General features: G+C 44.1%; 1 protein-coding gene across 3 annotated transcripts in view; it reads right to left on the bottom strand.

Moving 5' to 3' along the window:
* ccdc102b (coiled-coil domain containing 102B) overlaps positions 1-24,981 on the bottom strand; it is a 506,740-nt gene that overhangs the window by 146,045 nt on the left and 335,714 nt on the right. For all 3 annotated transcript variants that reach the window (XM_033018931.1, XM_033018930.1, XM_033018932.1), the window contains exon 7: positions 17,146-17,316. In XM_033018931.1, coding sequence (XP_032874822.1) covers positions 17,146-17,316 — 171 coding nt within the window. The remainder of the gene's footprint in view (positions 1-17,145; positions 17,317-24,981) is intronic.

Consider the following 24,981-nt stretch of genomic DNA (forward strand, 5'->3'; position numbering starts at 1 on the left):
AGGTTCCCACCTGCTTTAAAAGGGCATCAATAATACCAGTGCCCAAGAAGAGCAAGGTGATGTGCCTCAATGACTATCGACCAGTGGCACTAATGTCTGTGGTGATGAAGTGCTTTGAGAGGTTGATTATGGCGCATATCAACTCCTATCTCGACAAGAACCTCGACCCACTGCAGTTTGCTTACTGCCACAACAGATCAACGGTGGATGTGATCTCACTGGCTCCCCACTCCGCTCTGTACCACTTGGACAACAAAAACCCATATGTCAGGCTGTTATTCTTTGACTACAGCTCGGCGTAGTCAATCATCATGATCCCCTCCAAGCTGGTTATCAAGCTCTCAGATCCAGGTCTCTGTACATCCCTCTGCAATTGGATCCTCGACATCCTCATCCACAGACCACAGTCTGTTCGTATTGGTGGAAATGTGTCATCCTCGATAACAATGAGCACGGGAACTCCTCAAGGCTGCGCGCTCAGCCCTCTGCTTTACTCACTCTATACTCATGACTGCGTAGCCGGACAAAGTGCGAAATCCATCATCAAGTTCGCCGACGACACCACTGTTGTGGGATGAATCACTGATGGGGACGAGTCAGAATATGGAAGTGAGATCGACCGATTGACCAAATGGTGGCAACACAATAACCTGGCTCTCAACACCAGCAAAACCAAGGAACTGATTACATAGAAACATAGAAAATAGGTGCAGGAGGAGGCCATTCGGCCCTTCGAGCCAGCACCACCATTCATTGTGATCATGGCTGATCGTCCCCAATCAATAATCCATGCCTGCCTTCTCCCCATATCCCTTGATTCTACTAGCCCCAAGAGCTCTATCTAACTCTCTCTTAAATCCATCCAGTGATTTGGCCTCCACTGCCCTCTGTGGCAGGGAATTCCACAAATTCACAACTCTCTGGGTGAAAATGTTTCTCACCTCAGTCTTAAATGGCCTCCCCTTTATTCTAAGAATGTGCACCCTGGTTCTGGACTCGCCCAACATTGGGAACATTTTTTCCTGCATCTAGCTTGTCCACTCTTATTATAATTTTATATGTTTCTATTAGATCCCCCCTCATCCTTCTATACATAGTGAATACAAGCCTACTCTTTTCAATCTTTCCTCATATGACAATCCCGCCATCCCAGGGATCAATCTCATGAAACTACGCTGCACTGCCTCAATCACAAGGATGTCCTTCCTCAAATTAGGAGACCAAAACTGAACACAATACTCCAGATGTGATCTTACCAGAGCCCTATACAACTGCAGAAGAACCTCTTTACTCCTATACTGAAATCCTCTTGTTATGAAGGCCAACATTCCATTAGCTTTCTACACTGCCTGCTGTACCTGCACGCCAACTTTCAGTGACCGGTGTACAAGGACACCCAGGTCTTGCTGCACCTCCCCCTTACCTAACCTAACCTCATTGAGATAATAATCTGCCCCCTTGTTTTTGCGGCCAAAGTGGATAACCTCACATTTATCTATATTATACTGCATCTGCCACGCATCTGCCCACTCACTCAACCTGTCCAGGTCACCCTGCAACCTCCTAACATTCTCTTCACAGTTCACACTGCCACCCAGCTTTGTGTCATCCGCAAACTTGCTAGTGTTGCTCCTAATTCCCTTTTCCAAATCATTAATATATATGGTAAACAGTTGCGGCCCCAACACCAAGCCTTGCGGCACTCCACTCGCCACTGATTGTGGACTTTGGAATAGTAGGAAAGAGACCCACAATCCCGATGGTGGAAAGGGTCAAGAACTTCAAATTCCTGGGCGTGCATATTTCCGAAGATTTTTCCTGCTCCCAGCACACTGATGCAATTATAAAGAAAGCACATTAGCGCCTCTACTTCCTGAGAAGACTACAGAGAGACGGTATGAGGGCTCTCTCGAACTTCTACAGGTGCACAGTAGAGAGCATGCTGACTGGTTGCATTGTGGCTTGGTTCAGCAACCTGAGCGTCCAGGAGCGGAAAAGGATGCAGAAAGTTGTAACCACTGCCCAGTCCATCATCGGCTCTGACCTCCCCACCATTGAAGGGATCTATCACAGTCGCTGCCTCAAATAGGCTGCCAACATCATCAAGGACCCACTCCATCCTGGCCACGCACTCATCTCTCCGCTACCAATGGGCAGAAGGTACAGGAGCCTGAAATCTGTTACATCCAGGTTCAGGAACAGCCTCTTCCCCACAGCCATCAGGCTATTAAACTCGCCAACAACCAGACTCTGAACTGTAACAGCCTATTGCACATTATCTGCTTATTTATGTGTATATTGAACTGAACTATTCTGTATTTTTGCTTACAATATTCTGTTGTGCTGCAGCAAGCAAGAATTTAATTGTCCTATCTGGGACATGTGACAATAAACTCTTGACTTGACTTGTATTGGGCCAGACCTACACAGTGAATGGTAGAGCTCTGGGGAGGGTTGTGGCACAGAGGGACCTTGGAGTGCAGGTACATAGTTTGTTGAAAGTGGCATCACAAGCAGAGAGGGTAGTCAAAACGGGTTTGGGCACATTGAGTATTGAAGTTGGGAGATCATGTTGCAGTTACCTAAGACGTTGGTGAGGCCACATTTAGAGTAATGTGTTGAGATCGAGCCACCATGTTATGGGAAAGATGTTGTCAACTGGAAAGGGTGCAGAGAAGATTTATGAGGATGTATCAAGGACTCAGGGGCCTGAGTTGTAGGGAGTGGTTGAGCAGGCTAGGACCACTCCTTGGAACACAGGAGGATGATGGGTTATCTTATAGAGGTGTACAAAATCATGAGAGGAATAGATCAGGTAAACGCACAGAGTCTTTTGCCCAGAGTGGAAGAATCAAGAACTAGGTGAGCGGGGAAAGATTTAATAGGAACCTGAGGAGTAATTTTTTCACACAAAGGATGGTGGGCGTATGGTACGAACAGTTGGAGGAGGTAGTTGTCGCAGGTACTAACGTAAATGTTAAGAAACATTTAGACAGGTGCATCAATAGGATAGGTTTAGAGGGATATGAGCCTAATGCAGGCAGGTGGGAATACTGCAGATGGAACATGTTGGTTAGTGTGGGCAAGTTGAGCTGAAGGGCCAACTCTATGTCAGGCTGTATGACTCTATAATACCTGATGAGATTGTCAGGCTAATCATCCTGAAGTATTCTACTTACTTCCTCTAACATTCAGTTTTGCATCTTATATTAAAAACAACAATTCAACTATGCCAATTTTAACCATAACTCTTTCTCAATCGATCAAACTAAAAGAATGTTCATACAGTTATAGAGCAGTATAAACTGGAGTGTAAGCCAGAAGACTAATTATTCCAGATTCTTGTTCAATTGTCTCTTAAACAAATGCAAGGTCTAAAGTATCATTTTGATTGCTGGTCACCTTCGCCACAAACAAACTCTTTCCCACGCTAGCTCTAAAATGGCTCTTGAAAACAATGAAATACAACTACCACTCCCTTCCATCCTGATAACATTTTGTAAGCCTCCATAGGTCCTCACCGAAGATATTGATTTGTACAGGTTCTAGTCTATTAATGCATTTTGTCCCAGAGCTGGGGAATCACCTCTGCACTCACTGCCTGATGTAAACACCAACAAATGTTTTGATAAACACAAACCACTTCAGTTTCTTAAAGCCATTCAAATTAGCCCTTAGTAAAACCAGTATCTGCATTTCCTCATTTCTCCAAATTAGTCCTTATATAGGCTAAGAACAGAAAAATTGAAAAATAGCAAATGAAACAGAAAATGCAGTTAATGTTTTGTTGTGTATTGTGTGTTCTTTTTAATTGTACCGCTGCTGGCACGTTCGTTTCACTGCACTTTATTGTGTATGTGATGAATAAATCTGATTGATTGTTCAGCAAGTCAAGCAGCATCTATGGAGAGAGAAAAGGCATTTCACATCTTTTTTATCAGAAATGTAGGAAACTAGAAAAGGAGTACATTTTAAATTGCAGATGACTGGCCAATTCTTTGATAGGGTGGTTTCATGATAATGTCTCCTGACAACGTGGATGGCACAGATGGCGTTGGTTCCAGCTGAAAAAGCGTGATGGAGGCTTGCCAACTGATTTTTCTGGTGAAGGCCATCTGATGATTTTTCTGGTGAAGGGAAGAGAGATGACAGAGAACAGATTTGTTTTAAATGCAAGGTCTGTGAAATCTTGAACACAGCACTAGTTGTAAATCTGAAATCAATGAGCATGTTGGAAATGCCCGTCAGATGAAGTAGCATCTGTGGAGTGAGAATGACTGGGGTCACATTACAGATTTAGCTATCTTTTGAACAGATTTGCCACTAACATAAAAAGCTGATTATCAGATATTGGTTGAATTTAAAATGGAGGTTTAAGGTCTGCAGTATACCCAGATGGGAAGTGAGATGCTGCTTCTCTCTCAAACATTGGATTGTAGAACACAGATTGCAATGCCGGAGGGAGGTCAGAGCCAGAATGCGATGAAGAATGAAAGTGACAGGCAAATGGAAGTCCGGGGTATATCTTGCAGACTAAATTGAGGTGCTCTGCATAGCAGTCACGCTAACACCATTTGGTCTTTTTCAGTGTAAAGGAATGCAACATATTAAATTGGAAGAAGTGCAAGTAAATTGCTGCCTCATCCGGAAAGAATGTTTGAATAATCAGAGAAGCACTGGTGTGGAAAGTATTGTCATCAGAAATATGTAGTGCAGAGAAACTGAGGGAATAGAAAAAGCTTTAATTTGAGTTTTAGTTTTGGAGATACAACGTGAAATAGGCCCTTCAGCCCACCGGATACGTGCCGACCAGCAATGGCCGCATATTAACACTCTCCTACACACACTAGGGACAATTTTTACAACTACCAAGCCAATTTACTTACATACCTGTACGTCTTTGGAGTGTGGAATGGAAACTGAAGATCTCGGAGAAAACCCAAGCAGGTCACGGGGAGAAGGTAAAGACAAACTCCGTACAGACAGCACCGGTAGTTGGGATCGAACACGGGTCTCCGGCGCTGCAAGCGCTGTAAGGCGGCAACTCCACCACTGAGCCACCGTTCCACGCACAGGAAACAGCGTGGGAGCCTCTGGGGTTTGTTTTTTAAATAAATTAGTTGCTAACCTATTCCCTGAGATGTAGAAACAGCAGTCAAGAAAAGGAAAGGCAGATTTAGAGGTGACCATGTGAAAGTGAGATCAAAGTGAATATTGACTAGAGGAATACTCACGGAAAGAATATCCAGCTGAACAATATTTTGTTTATAGGAAATGGTTGCAATTGCAAGATACTGTGAAGTCTATTCAATGTTTCCACTATAGGTTTTAATGGTATTGTTGTAGTGGTGATGGATCAGTAAATTTAAAACAAAGTGCCAATGAAACTCACCATAAACTGCTAATGAGAATCGGGCCTATCAATCCAGATCAAGTAATGCCGTCCATACTCCAATCTTGAATGTAGTTCACCAATAATCAGAAGAAACATTGCAGATGGCATGAATTAACCCCTCGTGTCCTCCTTTGGAGGACCGCCTGCATTGGTTGTCACATATCCATGAACAAAGTCCTGAAACATTGATGGAAATGGCTCTCCACAACTGCTTTGTAGTGGGTAGAGAGGACGTGAAATTTGTTTCTCCATTACTCAAATGTGTGAGATGTCTAGATGGAGGACCTGAAGCCACTTCCTGCCAGACTCTTCATAGTGACCCTGCTATGTAAGCTAACCCCTCCCTGGCACACTGGCCTCTCTCCTACCATTTATCTCATCGATGAAAGCATCAGGTCTCTCCGTTCAAATCTATGGAACCCCTCGCTTACCACTGCAGCCTCACTCTCCTCCATGGCAGCTACAATGCACATAACTGATACCTGGTTGCCTAGAGGAGTGTGTATTTAAAAGCAAACACCGTTCCAGATAGGTATGTGGTAAACCATTGGAACAGGTGCAAAATTGTGTCGCATCGGAGATTCTGTTTCAGTGCATGATTCCAGATATACATCATTACAATACTGTTCCTCCACCTTTTTGATCAATTTTACAGTTCTGATGAAATTTGCATATTTGAAGGGAAAATACCACCGCTCTGTGCAGACAGCACCCGCAGTCAGAATCGAACCCGGGTCTCTGGCGCTGTCAGGCAGCAACTCTGCCATTGTGCCATTATACCTCCCTGGCAAATGATTGGACAAAGATCAGAGAAGAAAAGACAAAAAGTGCGAGATTATAGAGATAAGGATAGAAGATGTGCGAATTGTGAAGCCAGAGGAAGGAATATAGGTGGAAGAGAACGAGAGGAGGGGGAAGGGGAGAAATGGGTGTGAATCTAGGTGGGCCACAGGAAAGACTGAAGAGGAAAAAAGGGAGAAGGGAAGAGGTTGTTAGTAGCCTAACATTAGAAACTACAAGGTTCATATCATAAGCTACCCAAGTGGAGCATGAGGTGCTGTTCTCCAGCTTGCATGTGGTCTCACTTTGACAATGGAGGAGATCCAGAATAGAAAGGTCAGTATGGTAGTGGGAAGGGAAGTTAAAATGGTTCGCAACCATGAGATCTCGAAGGCCTTGGCAGACCGAGGCAGGTGTTGAGCAAAATGGTAGCCAAGTTTACGTTTGGTCATGCCAATATATAGGAGGTCACGTCAGCATCAACAAATGCAGTAGAAGAGGTTAGAGGAGATGCATGTAAACCTCTTTCCTATCTGGAAGGATTGCTCTTATCCCTGGATAGTTGTAAGGGACGTGGTATAGTAGGTTGCAGGGAAAAGTACCCGAGAAGGTGGTGGTTTGGCTGGAAAGGGATGAGTGAACCAAGCAGTTGCAGAGGGGGCAGTCTTTGCGGAAGGCGGAAAGGGTTGGGGATGGGAAGATGTGACAAGGAATGGCAGAAGGTTGGGTCAGGATTCTTTGAAGTTTAGCAGAAAGATGAACAATTTTATGAAACACGTAAGATCTTTAGGGAATATGACTGTAGATGTTCACATAGTCTACTAATTGGAGGGACTTAAATGAGGGGAATGGCAGAGTTTATAAATAACAGGAAAAGGTAATCAACTTGAGAAGTTCCATGTCTACAGATGCTACCAAGCCTGCTAAATATTCAGCTTTTATTTTAATTCAAGCTAATGTTATCTTTTGATTTTTTATGAGCAATTCTTCCGGATTGGGCTCTCGGCCTAGTACATTTGTCTTGTGATACTGCAAGAATTTAGAGGTTTTTTTAAGGCAAAAGGAGTTTTATAAATCTCATATTCTTTTTATAAATCTAAAATGTGATTATTTTTTTCTAACATGAAAAACATTACTATAAAATAATTGGAGATAATCGCTTATTTTACAAGAGGTGAACATGTATTTTGGCCTCAGCATGTATCCTGGTATTTGGTAGCAACCTAAACCTCCAGAAAATTATCATCAGATATTTTTTCTTTTTTTGATCAATCCTTTCTCAAGTATTGTGTTGTAAATGCAGAATATGTTGACGGTGGATTTAAATTGTGATTATGCTGATGAAGAGACGTGGGGGAAATAGTTAGACTTTCTCCAAATGGAAATAAAATAAGTGCATGGCAGGAATATAACTGCCATTCATCAGGCCAAGAACAAACGGCACTTAGTTGTGCTTCACCTGGACACAGACTGCTGCAATCGTCTTACGTGAACTAGTAGGATGACTAACCAAGCCCTTACAATATGTCCAGGAATTGCCTCACATTTTTCCCCCTGAACTTAAGCATCCTCCTACTTCCTCATACTCCTCCTTTTCCTTCTCCATTCCTCCCAATGACCCCTTTGCCAACATCTTGGCCACATAATAACAGATGCCGCAGCATACAAGAAACGCAAAGTGAATGATTCTCTCTTGAGAGTAGTACACTTTCTGATCAGTCGAGATATCAGGATCTTTGCTTTAATCCCAGAGCATTGGAAGCACTCTGCAGAGCTCACTGTTGGAGCACTGAGTCAGGAACATGGTGCATTTCCAGAGTTTCTAGTGTCTGACCTAATGTCCAAGTAAGGCTGCTAATGCAGATTGCCTGAGAATCAATGATTCTCAGAGCCTCCTATGGGTATTGTGTTCACTTTCTTTGGTTCCCACTAGAGGTTGCGGACTAATTCAGCATTCAGGACGTGAACGTTCCTGTTGTTTCTGTACAGTCAGAGTTGACATGCAGCTCTGATAATAGCACACGTTTGCAGTCAGCCATACCCTGGACGATGAGGAAGCCTGCTATGTGATCTGTTGCTCTCTACATTAGATGAGGTTCATTTCCCCTCCTTGTATTCAGAGCCTTGCTCGCCTGAAAAATCAAACTTATATCTGCCATAGCTCCCCAAAATAAGCCCGAGGAAACAAATATTGAACGGCACTGTGGCCTATGATTGTACAAATTCATAAATATAAGACACAGCCCATACCTTGCGGACAAAACTTAGTGGCTAATTCCCTGTAGAATCTTAAGCATCTGTACATGTCATTCTTCACACAGCGCTCCCTGACGAACATCCTAGACAAGACCATATTCCCTCTGCTCTGCCTGTCTATGCTGGTAATTGTTTTAATGTTTTCAAGCCCACCCCCCCCAACCCCCCCCCCCCCCACCCCCCCCCCCCCCCCCCGACCACAACTAAATTCCAATTCTTTGAAAGAAATAGTACCCTTGCATCAAATAAGTCTTATATTTATGCAAACACACAGCTAAACATGATTCTATCAATCATACGGATCTGCTAATCAAATGCAATAAAAGGCATTATTTGAAGATATCTTCGCCTAATGTTGGTGGGAGGGAGGAGTTCCACCTGCTGCTAAAGAGCAGATTTCTGCAGTTCATATAGTGAATTAGTTTGATTCACAAGACCCAAGTGGGAAGAGAACTGTCAAATCAGCATTGCTGGAAGACCAATGTTTTCGACTGCCAAAGCTGCGCATGCACGACATAAAGCAAATACACATTGCCGTGGGCCCTATTTCTCAGCACAGTTTATAACCTGCTTCAAACAAAGATGCTAAAAATCCCACATCTCAAAGACATGTGGATATGTGGGTTAATAGACCTTTGTAAATTTCCCACATGAGATAGGGGATCGATGTAAAAGTCAGAAAACATAGAACCTAGGGTTCTGGTTTCCCAGCACTTCGGAAGAAGTATGGATTTTATAGCTTAATTGGTCTCTGTAAATTGGTCCATTGTGGTAAAATGAGGTAGGAGTTACTGGGAACATGGGGAGAATAAATTGCATTCCGTATAGAATTAATACAAATGGGTACTTGACGCTCTGAGCAAAGACAATAGACCAAAAGGCCTGCTCTGAGCTGGATGACTCCATAACTCGAAATCTGGTACACCAGTCAAATCTGATACACCAGTCATTTTCCCACTCAAACATCCACATTTTTCTCGAATTCCCATCTGAAGATGAATTTTCGTCCTCGCATGTGCAGCAAAACACCAGTTTTGTTTCTGTAATACCTGAGGCTTTGCTAGAATCCAGATATTTAACACATAAATTAGAGTTAAGTGATGTGACTGTGCTAGTTGTGTCCATCTCATATTAATTGTTCACCCACTGGCAACAATTAAGACTTGAGCTAAATGGAAGTAGGTGCTTGAATTTTTTAAATAGCAAAATGTAGAGAATAAGCCTTGCACCAGAAGCATTTAAACTGGTGGCCTAAATATGTCTGAAACCAACAGGGGTACATTTATAAGGAAAGGTGAGTGGATCTGTCATTTATTATTTAAAATATAAAATCTCTCACACTGGAACACAACATATTTAATGATGGAACCAAACTGCATTAGACCAGTTCAATTCGACTGCTGGTTTTGGTACAGGGAAACACTGTCTATTCAATGAATGCAGAGTACTAACAAAGTTGAATGATATAGAAATGGTGAATACATTGACAATGAAAAACTTGAGAACATATCTGGCTGGACAGAACTTCCATTTTGAACAACATTCATGAACATACAAATTTCTGAATACTGGGACATTTACAATATGAATGAATATAAACCTGGTATATATAGCAACAGAAAATACTGGTGATACCCATACATAGACACATAGAAACATAGAAAATAGGTGCAGGAGTAGGCCATTCGGCCCTTCAAGCCTGCACCGCCATTCAATATGATCATGGCTGATCATCCAACTCAGTATCCTGTACCTGCCTTCTCTCCATACCCCCTGATCCCTTTAGCCACAAGGGCCACATCTAACTCCTTTAAATCTAGCCAATGAACTGGCCTCAACTACCTTCTGTGGAGAGAGTTCCAGAGATTCACCACTCTCTGTGTGAAAAATGTTTTTCTCATCTCGGTCTTAAAGGATTTCCCCCTTATCCTTAAACTGTGACCCCTTGTCAACAAGATACAAGATACAAGATAGATGTATTCATCACATGTGCCAGATGTCACAGTGAAATGTAATTCCCATACAGCCATACAATAAAAACAGGGACACAACACACTATAGGGTTTGACATAAAACATCCCCACACAGCAGAATCAGAGTTCCCCACTGTGTGGGAAGGCACCAAAGTCAGTCTCTTCCTCCATTGATCCCCGTGGTCAGGGCCTCCCCGTGCCCTCCGCAGTTGCCGCTACGGGCGGCCCGATGTCCAGGACCGCTCGCTGGGGTGTTGTAAGTCCGACGTCGGGGCTGCGGGACGTCCTCAGCGGCGTGGACACCAGAGTCGGCCCCCTCCTACCGGAGTCGGCGGCTTCCAAAGTCCGCAGGCCGCGCCGGGTGGATATTGCTGCTGGAGACCCTCTGCAAGGCGCCCCAGGACTCCACGATGACGGTCAGCGCCGCCCGCGTTGGAAGCTCTCCGCACCAGAGCTCCACGATGTTGGAGCAACAGCTCAACGCTCCGGAGCTCCAAACGGCGACCCAGGTAGGCATCGCCCGCTCCGCGGTGACTCCAGCGCTGCGCCGCCGCTGTAGCAGCCCTGGTCCGGTTCTCAGTCTGCGGCAGGAAAGGCCGCTCCGATCCAGCTGGTAGGCCGCGAGGGGGGCGAGGACGCGACTCGGAGAAATAGTCGCGACCCCGCCAGGAAGAGACTGGGAAACGGTTTCCCTCCTTACCCTGCCCCCCTCCCCCACATAGAAAAGTTAAAGTTTCCCCCAACACAAGACTTTAGACTAATTAAAAATAAAAAAAAAGATAGAAATAACAGACAGGCTGTAGGTAGAGGCTGCTGCCAGTGCAGAGCCCCTAGTGTGTCCTGGACTTCCCCAACATCGGGAACAATCTTCCTGCATCTAGCCTGTCCAACCCCTTAAGAATTTTGTACGTTTCTATAAGATCCCCCCTCAATCTCCTAAATTCTAGCGAGTACAAGCCGAGTCTATCCAGTCTTTCTTCATATGAAAGTCCTGACATCCCAGGAATCAGTCTGGTGAACCTTCTCTGTACTCCATGGCAATAATGTCCTTCCTCAGATTTGGAGACCAAAACTGTACGCAATACTCCAGGTGTGGTCTCACCAAGACCCTGTACAACTGCAGTAGAACCTCCCTGCTCCTATACTCAAATCATTTTACTATGAATGCTAACATACCATTCGCTTTCTTCACTGCCTGCTGCACCTGCATGCCTACTTTCAATGACTGGTGTACCATGACACCCAGGTCTCGTTGCATCTCCCCTTTTCCTAATTGGCCACCATTTAGATAATAGTCTGCTTTCCTATTTTTGCCACCAAAGTGGATAACCTCACAATTATCCACATTATACTGCATCTGCCATGCATTTGCCCACTCACCCAGCCTATCCAAGTCACCTTGCAACCTCCTAGCATCCTCCTCACAGCTAACACTGCCCCCCAGCTTCGTGTCATCTGCAAACTTGGAGATGTTGCATTCAATTCCCTCGTCCAAATCATTAATATATATTGTAAATAGCTGGGTCCCAGTACTGAGCCTTGCGGTACCCCACTAGTCACTGCCTGCCATTGTGAAAAGGACCCGTTTACTCCTACTCTTTGCTTCCTGTTTGCCAGCCAGCTCTCTATCCACATCAATACTGAACCCCCAATACCGTGTGCTTTAAGTTTGTATACTAATCTGCCTTCTTCAGACAACTAAGGTTGTTTTGCTTTAAAACATTTTCCTTGATACATGTAAGAGTCTTGACTTGGCAGAGTTTGATTAATCAAGGTGAAAATAGGTATATAATAAAAGTAAAATTTGAATCAATTTATTTCACAACTTGCAAGTGTCTGATTTTCCACTTGAAATCCGTGTAGGGTTTATCCATTCTCCGTGACAGCTTGGATTTCCTGCAGGTGCTCCATTTTCATTAACATGCCAAATGCGTGGATTGTTAGGTTAACTGGCCACTGTAAATTGAGTTTGATGCATGGGTGAGTGGTACAAAATGTGGGAATTGATGGAAACGTGAGAAGAATATGTTGGGATTTGTGTAGAAATGGAGCAACAGGACACATGATGGACAGAGTGGCCTTTGTGTGCTGAAGGGCCCTGTTTTAATTCTCTGCAAAAAAAACATTACCTGAGTATATTGCTGAACAATGGTCAGCTCATTAAGGCCCTGCCCCATGATGCGAGTTTACCCAAGAGCTCTCCCGAGTTTAAAATAAAATCAAACTCGTGGTAAGTACGTAGAATGTACGTACGTCGGAGCTCGTGGACGTTTCGTAGCGGCTCGTAATGCTAATGGAAGGTACTCGGGAAACGCGGAAACTCGTGAGGTTTTTTCAACAGTGTGAAAAATTTCCAAGAGTAAACAAATACTCGTGATGAAGTACCACGAGTTTGATTTTTCTTTGTTAACTCGGGAGAGCTCTTGGGTAAACTCACATCATGGGGCAGGGGCTTCAGTATTTTAGTTTATAGAAAAACATCACTTCAAAGGCTTTTAAAGGATGTCTTAATTTTATGATCTTCCTTGGGATTGCAAACAAGCACAATCAAAAGAAGGCCACAATTTATTTTACAGAAATTTCAGTACAACACTTTTAAAAGTAGTATTGAACATCCCATCTATTCAAATGGCAAAAAATGCAACATAGGCTGAACGTTTTACTATCTATAATGCTGGATTTTAAGTTTGGGTGAATTACAAAGTAAAATCAAAACAACCAAGATATATCTCCAGGCTAATACATATAACATTTCCAGAATCACAAATGAAGCTGATTAATTGGATGTGTGGGAAAGAACTGCAGATGCTGGATTAAATGGAAGGTAGACACGAAATGCTGGAGTAACTCAACGGGACAGGCAGCATCTCTGGAGAGAAGGAATGGGTGACGTTTCCAGTCGAGACTCTTCTTCAGACTGATGTCAGGGGAGTGGGCGGAACAGAGATAAAATGTAGTCGGAGACAGTAAGACTGGTAGGGGAACTGGGAAGGGGGAGTGGATGGAGAGAGAGGTGGGGAAAGCAGATTAATTGGATCCGAGTCGCTCCTGAACAAGCACACTAACTTGTCAAATGTCAATTCCAGCCATTTTGTAATTAGATTAGATTAGATATAATTTATTAGATTAGATTAGATATAATTTATTGCCACACAGCCAGGCTGGTGGAAATTTGGGTTGTCTGCAGCGATACAATAATAAAGAACACACAACCACAATAAAACTGTAACACAAACATCCACCACAGCATTCATCACTGTGGTGGAAGGCACAAAATTTGGCCAGTCCTCCTCCATTTCCCCCCCGTGGTCAGGACCAGAGTCCAGAGTCAGTCCAGGATCGGCTCTTCCTCACCGGAGACCGCGGCTTTAAGTTGTTGTAGGCCGCAGACCGGCGGTCAAGATTTAAGTCCCCACCGCAGCCAGAAGCACCGTAGACTGCAGGGCCGGCGGTCGAAGCTCCCCTCCAGGGGTGATGGTAAGTCCATGCCGGACCCGCGGTAGAAGTTGGCCGCGGGCCGGCAGTGATGGCTTCTTCTTCCCCCGGGTCCCCAACGTGAGATCCCGGGCTGTAGACGCCGCACCAGCTGGAGCTCTGCAGACCGCGCGCGGCTTCAGGCTGCGACTTCAGGCTGCCGGCTGCCCCGGGCCAGCGAAACGGAGCGCTCCCCTCCAGCGAGCCCCAGCGAGGGTCGCCCGCTCCACGCCGAGAGTCCACGCTGCGCCCGCCGCTGAAGCCCCGGGCGCGTCTCCGGGAAAGGCCGCGTCGATCCTTGATGTTAGGCCACGGGGGAGGCGACCTGGAAAAACTTGCCTTTCCGTGGAGGAGGCGACCGAAGCGGTTCCCCCTTACCCCCCCACACCACTCCCCACACAAAACACACAAAGAAACATTAATTCAATAAGAATGTCTTATGCTGTTCCTAATTAGCATTATTGATTTGTGAAGAGTACTGTACTGGTTCTCAATAAGCATGAAAATGCATTAATACCGAAGTAATTCTGCAACAGTGTAGTATTTGCATAGGTCACGGACGTTAAAATGTAATTTTAAAATGGTTCCAGAAGATAAAGTGCAGCACGGGTTAACAGGCAGCTAAATTGTAAAAATGTACTGTCCCTTTGGTGATCTGTGAAAGTATTCAGAGTACAAATATAGTGCCTTTATTATGTACAAATATCATCTTGGAGTGTGGCCTATTTACCATTTAAATGTGTCTTAGCTAAGGGAGGCATACAAATCTACCAACCACAACCAGTCAAAGCAGAATAACCAACCTCACTAAAGTGGAAGTGAAGAAAAATCAATGCTGAACATTGAGCAGAAAGCCCCATTAGCTCTCATTGCCATGTTTATAATTCCACCACTGAAGGAAACAAGTGCATCAAACATTTAGTAAACAAATGATTAGTCTGAAGACTATATGAACATTACAAAATATTAATGAGAGGATGATTCACCACACACATTTGGGAGAAGCCACCTTGCAGCAATTCTTGCTCAAGGCTGGAATCTGAATAGATATGCAAATATAAAGCAATCTATCACGTTTGTGAAAGCACATTTTGCTCTCAGATAAATAATATTGATGTTTATTATTGACTAAAGCACTATCTTTTCCAAATGCATCAGAACCTTGAAAGAGCATTCAAGCAAATAAAATGTATTTCTCCACTGGGAAGAAACAGTTCGAGGTAATTGGTTAAAGATTATTCTCTCGCTGAGATAAACTCAGGAGAAAGCTTTCTGTCCTGCAGGTCCCACAGTTCTTTCTATATATGAATCTGATATCCAAACGTGTGAACAATTAATAGCATTAAAAACCAAGATATGGCCTTTATGCCTGTACTTGATATTGCTAACATTGGTGAATGGGATAAAATATATTTTAATCAGTCTCAATTTGGATTGATTGCCATTTTAAAGACACCTTTAAATCTGTCTGTTTTGTCAAACTGTACTTTGAAAACCTTGACAATACTAAAGTAATAAGGAAAGTAATAAAATATAATTTAGTTACTAAACAAGTATTAAGTCAATAGACAATAGGTGCAGGAGTAGGCCATTCGGCCCTTCGAGCCAGCACTGCCATTCAATGTGATCATGGCTGATCATCCACAATCCACAATGTGATCATGGCTGATCATCCACAATCCACAATGTGATCATGGCTGATCATCCACAATCCACAGCAATGATCTTGTGTATTCAAATCAAATCAAATGGCCTGACATTTCCAGAAAGCTTCTTGATATCTACAATCACTAAACCCACTCTTACTTGGAGTGGATGAGATCTCCAAATTAATTGGTGAGATCATGGGCAGTGTTCAAGACTTTGAAAGCTGGTTGAACTGACTGTCAAAGAGCTGAATGCTTGCGAATTGGTTTAACATTAACAATGATGCACAAATACTGAAGATGCGTAGATCCAAGATTTCTGGGACTCAGTGGTCTTAGAGACATGCAGTTATACAATGCATCAATGTGTCCATGGTGGCCATTATGTACCCATCTATAGTAAACCAATTTTACAGGCCTATATGCAATGGTACTTTGAGTGCTTAGCTAAAGATTTTATAAATGTTGTGAAAATGCCTGCACATTCCAGACTTCAACAACCCTTTGCGTGAAAAGAAAATCATCGTCAAATCCCTTCAAAACCTCCGACCCCTTACTTCAATTTGAGCCCTTTGATTATTTAACTGTGTCTTTAATATGACAATAAACAAAAATGCAAATGTTTCTTGCTACCCAATTTATCTGTTCCTCTCATAATTTGGTATATCCCAGGCTGCTCCTCCCTCAGCCTCCTTCACTCCAAGGAAAGCAAACCTTGTGTATCCAGTCATAGCTGAAACACTCCATTGCAGGCAATATCCTGGTGAATCTCCTCTGCACTCACTCCAGCACAGTCATGACATTCCTAAGGACAATAAAAACTGCACAACGCGTTCAGCTGCAGTCTAACTAATGTTGCATGTAGTTGCACGATTATCTCCCTGCTCTAATTTTATGTGCCTTGAATAATGAAGGTGAGTATTCTGCATGCCTTCTTACCCACCGTACCAATCTGTGCTGCTGCCTTCAGAGATCCTTGAAAGTGTAAATTATGCTGCATTAGTTCCTCTGCAGCTCCTCTTACCATTTATTGTGTGTTTCTCACCCACATTAGTCCTCCCACAATTTCTTATCATTGAATACTATTTGCATTTCTCTGCCATCTTACCACCTCATCAATAGTTTTCTGCAGCCAGACATAATCCACTTTCAAAACTCCATCAATTTTTATGTTGTATGGATGTGTACTAATCGTACCTTTATATTCATATCTAGATTATTAATATATGTAACAAACAGTAAAGGTCCCAGCACTGATCCCTGCAGTCACAGGCCTTGCATTGCAGAATTGGCCCTCAACTATCACCTTCAGCAAGCCAAATTCGGATTCAATTTGGTAAATTGCCGAGGACAATTAATTCAAACCTCAATCTACCAGCCAAATGTAATTAGGGCCTTTATTTTATTTTCCATATCTGCCTATGCCAACTGGTGGCTCTCAAGAAAAGGGAAATGGTCCATGTCACACTCAGTAGCAGTGAACCAAGAGTTATAATCTGAGTGCAATTACACGTGCAAGGTGGAGGTTTAACAAGTAACTTTAATTGTGCGATCTCTTAAGCCAAATTGGTTATTCAAAGATATGATCGTTTTTGACCTAACACTAGGTATTACCACGTACCTCATCTTCTGTTTGTGCTAGTTCCTTCTTCAGTTCCTCCACACGCATCCTCAACTTCTTCACCTCAGATTCATGCTGTTCAACTCTTCTATTGGAATGAGTAAGCTCAGCCATCTTATCTTGGTATTGCTTCTTCAGTTTATTAAGGGCATGTCGAAGGTCAGACAGTTCCTAGAGTTACAAACAAATATTAATCTATTGACATAAATATGTTGACTAATTATCTTTAAGTTTAGAAATCTAAGCAAAAGCCAAGAACACTGGCTTAGACGCCACCAAGGTTTCACAGAGAATGACAGGATAAGTTTTACAAGTATTTCACACAGAGGGTGGTGAGTACATTAATTAACCTCCCTGAGAAATAACTGCAAGCAGGTAAAATTATAACATTGAAAAGACATTTAGACAGGTGCATGCCCCTGTCCCACTTAGGAAACCTGAACGAAAACCTCTGGAGACTTTGTGCCCCACCCAAGATTTCCGTGCGGTTCCCGGAGGTTTTTGTCAGTCTCCCTACCTGCTTCCACTACCTGCAACCTCCGGCAACCACCTGCAACCTCCGGGAACCGCACGGAAACCTTGGGTGGGGCGCAAAGTCTCCAGAGGTTTCCGTTCAGGTTTCCTAAAGAGATATGGGCCAAACACAAGAAAATGGAACTAGCTCAAGTAGGAGCCTTGGTTGCATTGACCACAACCATGCCAAAGGGCCTGTTTCTGTGCTGTGCAATATTTATTCTAAATAATGATCAAAGCTCTGTATCCAGACCATTCAGTTTCGGATTGAATTCTTCTACTTCATTGATCAGGAATCCATTGTTTTTTTTTATTGAATTCATTTGAGTTAGCTCTGTTGATAGCAGTAATACCAATGTGAGATCCATGTTCAACTTCTAGACGGTTACATAATCTAAATCACATTTCAGTGCTATACTAAGGAAGTATTGAGGAATAGTCTTTGGAATAAAATCTATAAACCTGTCTCTTTCCTCAAGAGGCACATTGTTATATAAACTGGCCACAAAGTTTGGCTCTAAAGGGCCTGTCCCATGAGCATGCGACTCCATGCGGCAAGCGCGACCTAACGTGGTCGCTTGAACCGTACGGCCTCGAGGGGCCGGTCCCACTTCGATCGTCGGAGCCGTATAGAGTTGTGCGGAGCTGGTCCCGACATCACGCGGGGCTCCGAAAAACTGATCGTGTAAAAAAATTCTGCGCGGTAACGGCCTGCCGGCCCGCAGCCGCCTAGACGCCGTATGCACCGCCTCGACGGGCGTGCGCAGTGTCTCGACGCCGTACGTCACGCGCAAACTTCCCGTGGACTTCGCTCGAACTTCACGTCACTCACTCGACCTCCGCGCGGCCCCCACTTCCGGTTTGGTCGCGCTTGCCGCATGCAGGTCGCATGCTCATGGAACAGGCCCTTAAAGCATCCTCCATTTGAATGGCATACTCATTCCACAGTATCAGCCAATGTGCCCGTGCATTTGGTAGAAGAGTTGGAGAAAGCATGATATAGGGTGGGTGATGAATCTTAAATACCACTGCCCATCAAAAGTAAGTAGAACAGACATATCAGGATGTCAATCAGTATGCAACATTGAATAATGTTGCTATTGTGTTAACCTAACTCAGAATTAGAACATGCATGGAAACTGATGATGTCAGGAATAACAATTTCCTGGTATCCTCTCGTTGCATCCTTTAATCTCTGTGGGGCATATTCAAAGAGAATTGCAATCAGGTCTAATTCTTTGTTACATGATGATATATATGACTTCCAGCAAGAAATACTTTACCAAGATAAATTAAAGTGAAATGTGTTAGTTGCAATAAAATGTAATGATATTAGGAACTTCAATACTTCAAGTCTCTAGTGCTGAAAAGGAGAATGCTGCATGCTCATGCTTGATTCACAGGCAATAAACTGCATTCAGCATTCTCTGTTACTTCTTATCCTGGTGAACGGATTTTGAATTAACCACGTAGATGGTAGTTCCTGCATCTGCATTAGAATTAATAATTTTCATTTAAAGCAGAGTTTTGGTAAATTTATGTTCGTAATTCAAAATAAAAATAGTACTATGCTGGTTACTGCACTCAGAGTACATCAATTTTGCTCACATTTCTTAGTACTAGGAACAAATGTAATCAATATTTTCAGCGGGAATGGCATTCTGCTTGGTCTTTTTAATTCTGGTGCAAAGTTGCTACTTCAACATGCCAAAGTAAAACTGCCATGAGGTTTTCAAACCTACTGCTCTGGAAGTGACAGTTCTTATTTGCAGAACAGACAGATCTTACAACCCTGTATTCCTTGAATCCATGCTACATAAAGACCAAATTCTCACATCTCTATCATTGCAGTCAAAGAGCCTGTGAGCTCCCACAACCTGAAATGGAATCTAATGCCCCTGTCCCACTTAGGAAACCTGAACGAAAACCTCTGGAGACTTTGCGCCCCACCCAAGGTTTCTGTGCGGTTCCCGGAGGTTCCCGGAGGTTTTTGTCAGTCTCCCTACCTGCTTCCACTACCTGCAACCTCCGGCAACCACCTGCAACCTCCGGGAACCGCACGGAAACCTTGGGTGGGGCGCAAAGTCTCCAGAGGTTTCCGTTCAGGTGGTTGCCGGAGGTTGCAGGTAGTGGAAGCAGGTAGGGAGACTGACAAAAACCTCCGGGAACCGCACGGAAACCTTGGGTGGGGCGCAAAGTCTCCAGAGGTTTCCGTTCAGGTTTCCTAAGTGGGACAGGGGCATTAAGGACCAATCTAGGCATGCTGACTGCTGCCACGTGTCAGTGTTTGCTGCTCACTGCTGATCTCTGTAGGTCATCTCAAGGAGAGACTGTTTTGCTGATGTTTCCTTCAGGCCATTGGAGCAAGCAGAGTAAGCACTTGCATTTACCTACATTGTAGGCTTCTCCACGCTACAGTTATAACCTTGCAGTGATCTCACTGTTAACTTCCTTCCCCCACGAGCCTCTGGGAATGATGGAGTCTTGGAGACTCTCCATCGTTCCCCTGGACTGGGTAGTATTATTCACCAGTCTATCAAGGTGCTATTGTCCCCCAGGAACACTCTCCCACTCACTCTGTTGTGTTCAAGAAGGAACTGCAGATGCTGGAAGATCGAAGGTATACAAAAATGCTGGAGAAACTCAGCGGTTGCAGCAGCATCTATGGAGCGAAGGAAATAGGCGACGTTTCGGGCCGAACGGCCCGAAACGTCGCCTATTTCCTTCGCTCCATAGATGCTGTTGCAACCGCTGAGTTTCTCCAGCATTTTTGTGTACCTCCCACTCACTCTCCTGCCTTTGAAGCATGCATTCATTCAGTCGCAAACTTCCATGCCAGTTTAAGACAGTGTTGCAATGGGAATCCAAATCACACTCCTTGCGTACCTTTCACAAACACAGTGAGAGTGATCCCCAGAAAAATTGTCATGGAAAAGGTTCTGGGAAAAACTTTCAACTGGATATCTAATTTCATTGATGTTTGCTACCATTTCACAGACAGAAATAAGTACTAGATACTATGTGTGATCACAAAACAACTTATTCAATCCGGTTAGTGATTCAATTGATACTGGTTTTAAATTGGGGTCTTTTCAATACATGTGAAATTTTACAGTTATTTTATTTTAATATAGACTGTATTAAATATGATCCATATAATGCAACTTTCCAACTGCAAATTACTATAAAAACTGACACAATGCTGGAATCACTCAGTGGTCAAGCAGCATCACTGGAGAACATGGATAGGCGACGTTTTGGGTCAGGACCCTTCTTTAAGACAATTGTGTAAACAGTTAAAAATATATATAGTTAGATAACATAATCTAATCCAATAAAAACTATAGCTATCTATAGTAAAATAATATTTGGTAAGTGTGGTTAACCCCTGTCAGACGTTGTTCTGCTGAGTATATTTTCAACTCGGCAGAAAAAGTATTAAAATTTTGATCTAAAAGTTGTCATGGCTACATGCATCGTGCATTCACAAAACTGTTCACCTGGAATCGATTTAGGTTATCTTGTCGAGAGACAGTTGTTGAATTTGACGATTACACTGCAGCCCTTTCAGGCAGATATTAAGACTCAATGCGGTGGTGGGTAATGTTCAGCCTCGGGCATTGTTTGGCAATAAACACAAATCTTGGCATTCACATCTCCCCGCACAACAGAATAATGGGTTGGAGCTCGTGAACAAAAGGAATGTCACATGCTTTGTGCTATAATATAATTTCAAGTATCACACAGATCTCTGTTTTGATATATATGACCCAAAAGTCAGCTCCACTCTTTATTGAATGGAAGCATTTGTTTCTTCAATGTTTGTAACACTGGGAATAAACAATAGACTACTGTTGAGGCTAATATTTTAGACGGATGTGTTGTCACATAGACTTTTGTGTACATAGTATTTTTCGAAATCAGTTCATTATTTACAATTATTGTTCTGCCCTGCTAAATATTTGTCTGAGTGGAGCCACAGTGCAGATCTGATTAAGCTTCCTTGTGCCTCCTCAACAGGATGCCTATTTGCTTTGACCTTCAACTCCCAGCCAGACAAAGCCAGAGGAAGCAAAACTGACAAGTGGAAATGGATCTGACAGCACAAACATTTCTCAGCCATGCGTTGTTATACCAGAGCTTGAAAAGTCAGTTTTGCAGCTTCACAACCAAACAGCCATCTCCCATTTCCAAACCATCAATTAACGATGTTCAAAATACAGGACCATTCAAATACAATAAAGCTGAACTCCCATAAATGAAGAGTTACAATTAGACACCTGTCATCAGCCATCGAATGGCTCAGTTTTAGCAGCAAACATTATATACCCTAGATGATTAATATGACCTCATTCCAATTGTTTTAAATCACTATGATTAATTATGGTTGCTGGGTTTTTTTGGTGAAGTAGAAACCAAACTCATTCTTAAAATATTAGAAGAGAAAAACAGTAAATTTGGAGAGACTAGAAACTGTAGATGCTGAAATCTTGAGCAAAAATCGAGCTGGAGGAAGTCTGCGGATCAGACAACATCAGGGATATTTCGGGTTGGGACCATTCTTCAGACTGATGGAGTGGGGGGAAAAAGCTGGAAAAGAGAGGTGGAGGTAGGGCAATGTCTGACAAGTTATAGGTTGATACAGGTGTGAGGAGGGTTGTCAGATGGATGAAGTAAGTGACAGAGGCTAGATGTGAAACGATCAGATAACAAAAGATGAGGAGAAATGAAATGTAATGGGGAAGGAGGGATATTAGTGAAATTGGACAGGGGGAGTGGGATAAAAGGGAAATATGGAACTGGGATGGACCAATGAGCATATGAAAGAGGGGAAGGAAGCAGGGTGACTTGGGTGGTGTAAGATGGGGGAGCAATCAGTAGGCACTGGGAAGAGGGACAAAGAAAAGAGAGGGTAGTACGGAGATATTACAACATTCAATGTTCATACTGTTGGGTTGTAAACTAACCAGGCAGGATTACATTGCATTACATTTGGAGTGCACTTCTTTTCATAAAATGCTGAAAGTAATAAAAAGTGGAAAAGTTAATTCCCTGCTGAGATAACTCAAGATATATTTTTATTACATTTATTAAGGAGAAGGTTATTGGATGTCAAATTTCATATTACTGCTGATGACCCTTCTAAATTTAGGTAACTTAGGCCAAACACAGAACTTTCAAAACTACAGACAACAGTTTGTGAAACTTATCCACATAAAATCATGTCCCCAATTATTTTAATTGTTTTCTTTTCCTCCCAAAATTAATATTTTCATAATTTCAGAATTGTCATAGAAACATAGATAGAACCATAGAAAATAGGTGCAGGAGGAGGCCATTCGGCCCTTCGAGCCAGCACCGGTATTCATTGTGATCATGGCTGATCGGCCCCTATCAATAACCCGTGCCTGCCTTCTCCCCATATCCCTTAACTCCACTAGCCCCTAGAGCTCTATCTAACTCTCTCTTAAATCCATCCAGTGACTTGGCCTCCACTGCCCTATGGTCTGGAATTCCATACATTCACAACTCTCTGGGTGAAAAAGTCACCTCAGTCTTAAATTACCTCCCCTTTATTCTAAGACTGTGGCCCCTGGTTCTGGACTCGCCCAACATTGGGAACATTTTTCCTGCATCTAGCTTGCCCAGTCCTTTTATAATTTTACATGTTTCTATGAGATCCCCCAACTTTCTAAACTCCAGTGAATCCAAGCCTTTTCAACCTTTCCTCATATGACAGTCCCGCCATCCCAGGGATCAATCTCGTGAACCTACGCTGCACTGCCTCAATCACAACGATGTCCTTCCTCAAATTAGGAGACCAAAACTTTACACATTACTCCAGATGTGGTCTCACCAGAGCCCTATACAGGTGCACAACCTTTTATCCGAAAGCCTTGGGACCAGACACTTTTCGTAATTCAGAATTTGTCGGTCTTCGGAATGGAATTTTTTTAGCGTGGGATTTTAATGGCTGGCTCTGTGGTAGAGTGCTCGGCTCATATCCGCAAGGTCGCGAGTTTGCGCCTTGATCCCGGCAGTAAACTCGGTCGCGAGTTTGAGTCTTCAATGTAGTTTTTTCTTGCAGAATAAATGTTTGTATGAAATGCAGTGTAGGAGAGGTGTACTGACTGTGTGGGCAGAACTTTGGAAATGATTGCCCACCAGTCTAAAAAGCCACTGTGTCTCCCTGTCCCTGGGATAGCAGGGGGCGATCAAACAGCACAATACCCCCCTCCCCCTCCAACTCCAGAGGAATCCGCTCCCCGATGGGCCGCTACGGCGACAAGTGGCAGTTTGCCCACAGCCCGAGCTGTGCCCCCTCATCCGCCACCCCAAGAACAAGACGTACCTTGCACACCATCAGCTTCTGCCCCTACGTGTTCCTCTGGAGTTGGAGCGGGGCTGGGCTGGAGTTGCTGCTGGCTGTGGGTCTCTGGGATCTCCGTGCTTTCAGTGGGCCTGGGGGTCGGTGTCCCGTTGGTCCTGACGTCTCCGGCCACCCCCCTGGAGCTGAGACTGGGAACTGTACCACCCTTGCCCCCTCCATCTGCAACTGCAAACAACCCCACTCTCCTGCAAGGGCGGTACGGTTCCCGGAGGATGGCAGGTGGCCGGAGACGTCAGGACCAACAGGAACCCGCTCCCCGATGGGCCCCTACGACGCCCCGAGCTGCGCCCCGTCATCCGCAACCCAGGTTCCTCTGTAGTTGGAGCGGGGCTGGGCTGGGCTGCTGTTGGCTGTGGGTCTCTGGGATCTCCGTGCTTGCAGTGGGCCTGGGGGTCGGTGTCCCGATGAGGGGGCGCAGCTCGGGGAACGGCTTCTGGTGGTCCTGACGTCTCCGGCCAGTTTGCAGTTTTCCTCTGGAGTTGGAACGGGGCTGGGCTGCTGCTGGCTGTGGGTCTCTGGGATCTCCGTGCTTGCAGTGGGCCTGGGGGTCGGTGTCCCGTTCGTCCTGACGTCTCCGGTGACTGGCACTGACCTGCTGCAATCACCGACTTGAAGACAGTGCAAAGCCCCCGCGCCGGTGCAATGAGCGGGGAGCTGGAGAGGGGAGGGAAGGAGTCACACACATGGCCGGGAAGCAGAGGGGCGTAGGTGAGGTGAAACTGAAGGGAGCGACAATCTGCTGCTGCCTGCCCCGCTGAGTTAAAATTTTCCCACTCAAGACTCACGAAACACTGTGTATCGTGAGTCTACCGTGGGAACGTTTTAACTCAGCGGGCAGGCAGCAGCATATTGTCAATTATTAACCCTCCCGCGCAATATACCCTCACCTTCTCTTTTATGAATGGGGATTTAGTTCCCCTTTCTTCGAGGAC

Source organism: Amblyraja radiata, chromosome 4 (genome assembly GCF_010909765.2).
Source record: "Amblyraja radiata isolate CabotCenter1 chromosome 4, sAmbRad1.1.pri, whole genome shotgun sequence".
Taxonomy (NCBI): Eukaryota; Metazoa; Chordata; class Chondrichthyes; order Rajiformes; family Rajidae; genus Amblyraja; species Amblyraja radiata.